The following is a 3,195-nucleotide window of genomic DNA, read 5'->3' as shown; positions in this document are numbered from 1 at the left end:
TTATTGGACGAAGAGCAGCGTGTTGGCGAAGGACATTGGTTCTGCTTCCGTGGGCGGGTACGGACTACGGTAGAACCTCCAAGCAAACAGCATCAAAATGAAGGCCTCGACCACACGCAGCATATGGTTGAACTCTGTAGGGCCAAACACAAAAGGCATTTGAGCATAACATAGAAATATTGCGGTTGTGTCTTCATTTATTCTATAACTGAGAACTGCACGTATTACAAACATGAGCCAAAGTAAGGTTAGATAGGGATTGGGTTGATGTTTGGAGTTTAGTTTTGACCTACAGTTTCTTAAAGTGGTGATGTGTAAGATTTTATTGTTTAAAAAACAAAATCCCCATTTTTGATGTTTTTTTCACTGGCACTTTTTAAGAAACATCCATTCAATGTACAGTACATGTATTTGCGTTATGTATGTGCTCCTCTACAGTATACGCTGTTTCCATTGTCGGTGGCGGGGTCCACCTTTCGCGGCAAGAATTTGATAAACCGGCGTAATCTCTCTTTGTCTCTGGTTAGTATGGTGTGGGTGCAGGCTGCTACCTGATGCTCTGCCGACCCAGTGAAACTCTGCAGTGCAGGGGATAACGCCGTACGCCGTCAGCACTTCAATGATCAGAGGCTGCAAGCTGTTAATCACCACGGTAACAATAACGATGGTGTATTTGGCCAGAAGGTGATATCGGTGGTCCGCAATGTGCAGGGCAGTTTTTATCAGGATATTGAATACGTAGAGTGAGAGCAGAGTGGAGACGGACATCGCTATGCCAAGGTAGAACACAGGACTGTGGGCATCCACCTGTCGAAAAAACAACAGGGTGGAATAAAAATGATCCCAATGCGGAAATGCACACAGTGTAAACTTCCAATCAATAATACAGTACGAGTGGGATAGCAGTCATAATTCGGATAACAGAGTAAATCTGGCTAAGCCACATGGAAAAAAACAACGGTTGTACCTTTTCATTGAAATACTTCCCATCAGCCCACAAGACCGCAATAATGAAATACAAAATGGGAAGCAGGAAAATGGTCTGGGAGATACAAATGCGGAAAATGGTGTAGATTCTCCTGCAACAAAAACAACAACAACTGCGTTTCTAGAGGCACTGCGGCATTTTAAACGAAAAAAGCTAGAAAGAAAGTGGAGTGAGCTCGGTCTGAACCCACCGCTGGATCTTGGCTCTGGGCAGACAGATGCAGCAGCAGCAGCACGGAGGCACGTTCAGAACAGAGTCCACGGTCTGCATCACGTTCAGCATCTCTGACTGTCCGCCCATGTAGGCCACTGCCAGGTGGAAGAACGCAAAGAGCGCCAGCCCTGTGTAGCTGCGAACGGAGAGCAAGGCGTTTCAGAGAACATTTGCTGGGCCCACTGGGTCCTATTTTTCCAACACAAAGTCAATACGTCTTCTGCCTAGGATGGGAGTGTCTTTAATGGAAATCTGTAAGTGAAAAAGGGGGGATGGAGGTATATCAAGGTATTGATGGAGAAATGGAGAAAGGCATTCATAACTCCAAACTATAAACAGTGATATCCTTTGAAAAAAGGCTTAAATGCATAGAGCAAAGCATATTTTATTTCCATTTGCTCATTTAAATACATCGTTTATCCTGTCCACTTTATGCACTTTGTAAATAAAGACAGCGGAAAACCCCGACCTCGGTAAATGCCTGACGGTGCAACTCGATGGAAAGCAGAACAAAGTGGAACGAGGTCTGAACTTACACTGAGGTGACCAGGTCCGCCAGGGTCGCAGCTCGAGGAACAGTTATGCCCAATTGTGCAGCAATTGTGATGACCTGGGAGAATCACGAATGAGAGAAGGCGAAGCAGACCTTATTTTCGAGGCGATTCTTGAGGATGAAAGGCTCAGGGTTCGACTACAGAGACCAATGAGCATATGAAGGCATCCGTATTTCAAGTGCAAAATTATTATGCACTTGAAATACGAATGCCTTATGCTCATTCAGAGTTACTGGATCTATAGTTCACAGCAACATTATGGATATGGTTCACTCACAGGAAACAGACCCAGCACTATGAGACAGCGGTCCTTCACCAGGGTACAGCTGACATTTCTGCTCAGGTAGACCCACAGGTCCACGAAGAGGGCAGAGGTGAACAGTGCCAGGATCCAGAAGATCACGCAGAAGCTCAGCGTGGCGGGGCTCAACCCTGTGGAATGACACACACACAACGTGATCATCCGTCAGGGGGCCCGCACGTACTCGCAATTGGGAGCTAGTGATTCTCGCAGCCATCGTGGGGCCAGGAGTAGTGAATACTGAGGCCGATGGGTCTCAAAGCTCCCCACTCGGTCTCACCTCTCATAAAATCCTCGGCGTAGGGGGTCTCCACGCTGCAGTTCCCCATTCGGATTCCGGTGTTTGGAACTCTCCTGACAGACTCGGACAGACTTGTGTTAAGTGTTATCCAGTCGACACTGATTTATTTTGTACCCGCTTCTCCCGACTCCGGACCTTTGAGCCTGATATCAGCGTCGTAAATCAGCAGTGGAAAGCTGCTTGATGAAACACACCTAAAGAGAAAAGTAGTGCACTCGGCTCGAGTTGATAAAGCTTTAAAGTTGCCATCCTGGCCTATATCCAAGCCCATTACGTTCAAAGCAAATGTAGATGAATCTATATTTTCAATTATTAAACCGTCACCAATCATCCCACATCGTAAAACAGAAGAAGGGACCAGGGACATAAAGCATATTATAATTTTCAGAAAATCCGTGTTTTTTTTTGTGTTAACCCTCCGTGAACGTCCTCAACTCTAAATATATGGTCTCTCACGCCTGTTCACAATCAAATATTGCTACCCGTGATGGAGCGAGCAGGAATGGGCTGCATGGGGCTGACGGTAGGCTTTGGTGGAAATGTGCTTGGTCGTAGAATCCAGGGGATGGCAGTAGAGAACTATGAGGTAAACCAGCAGAACCTGTGCACAGTACATGCTGAGCAAACGGCAGGGTCTATTATCCTCACGCTGGGTGTCATTCAGTACATTCATATCATCCCCCCAAAATGTCCTTTCCTTTCCTTTTTATATATAGTTAAAGCGACACATCCCCTGGGCTCCAGTCATGACCAGAGAAAGGTTGCGTGTGTGTGTGTGTGTGTGTGTGTGTGTGTGTGTGTGTGTGTGTGTGTGCGTGTGTTTGGCGGGTGTAATAAA

At 46.3% G+C, this 3,195-nt stretch overlaps 1 protein-coding gene across 1 annotated transcript; it reads right to left on the bottom strand.

The window, feature by feature from the left end:
* On the bottom strand, nucleotides 1-2,385 carry LOC307228327 (organic solute transporter subunit alpha-like; the record flags this gene model as incomplete). Its single annotated transcript, XM_079997965.1, has 7 exons — nucleotides 1-134; nucleotides 552-807; nucleotides 968-1,079; nucleotides 1,179-1,337; nucleotides 1,738-1,811; nucleotides 2,033-2,187; nucleotides 2,337-2,385. 7 exons carry the CDS (start codon nucleotides 2,383-2,385, stop codon nucleotides 1-3), a joined length of 939 nt encoding a protein of 312 aa, XP_079854091.1.
* Nucleotides 2,386-3,195: the final 810 nt, after the last annotated feature.

Source organism: Zeus faber (genome assembly GCF_960531495.2).
Source record: "Zeus faber genome assembly, chromosome: 3".
Classification (NCBI taxonomy): Eukaryota; Metazoa; Chordata; class Actinopteri; order Zeiformes; family Zeidae; genus Zeus; species Zeus faber.
Note: the sequence above shows the minus strand (reverse complement) of the source record. Positions and strands in the feature narration are given on the sequence as shown.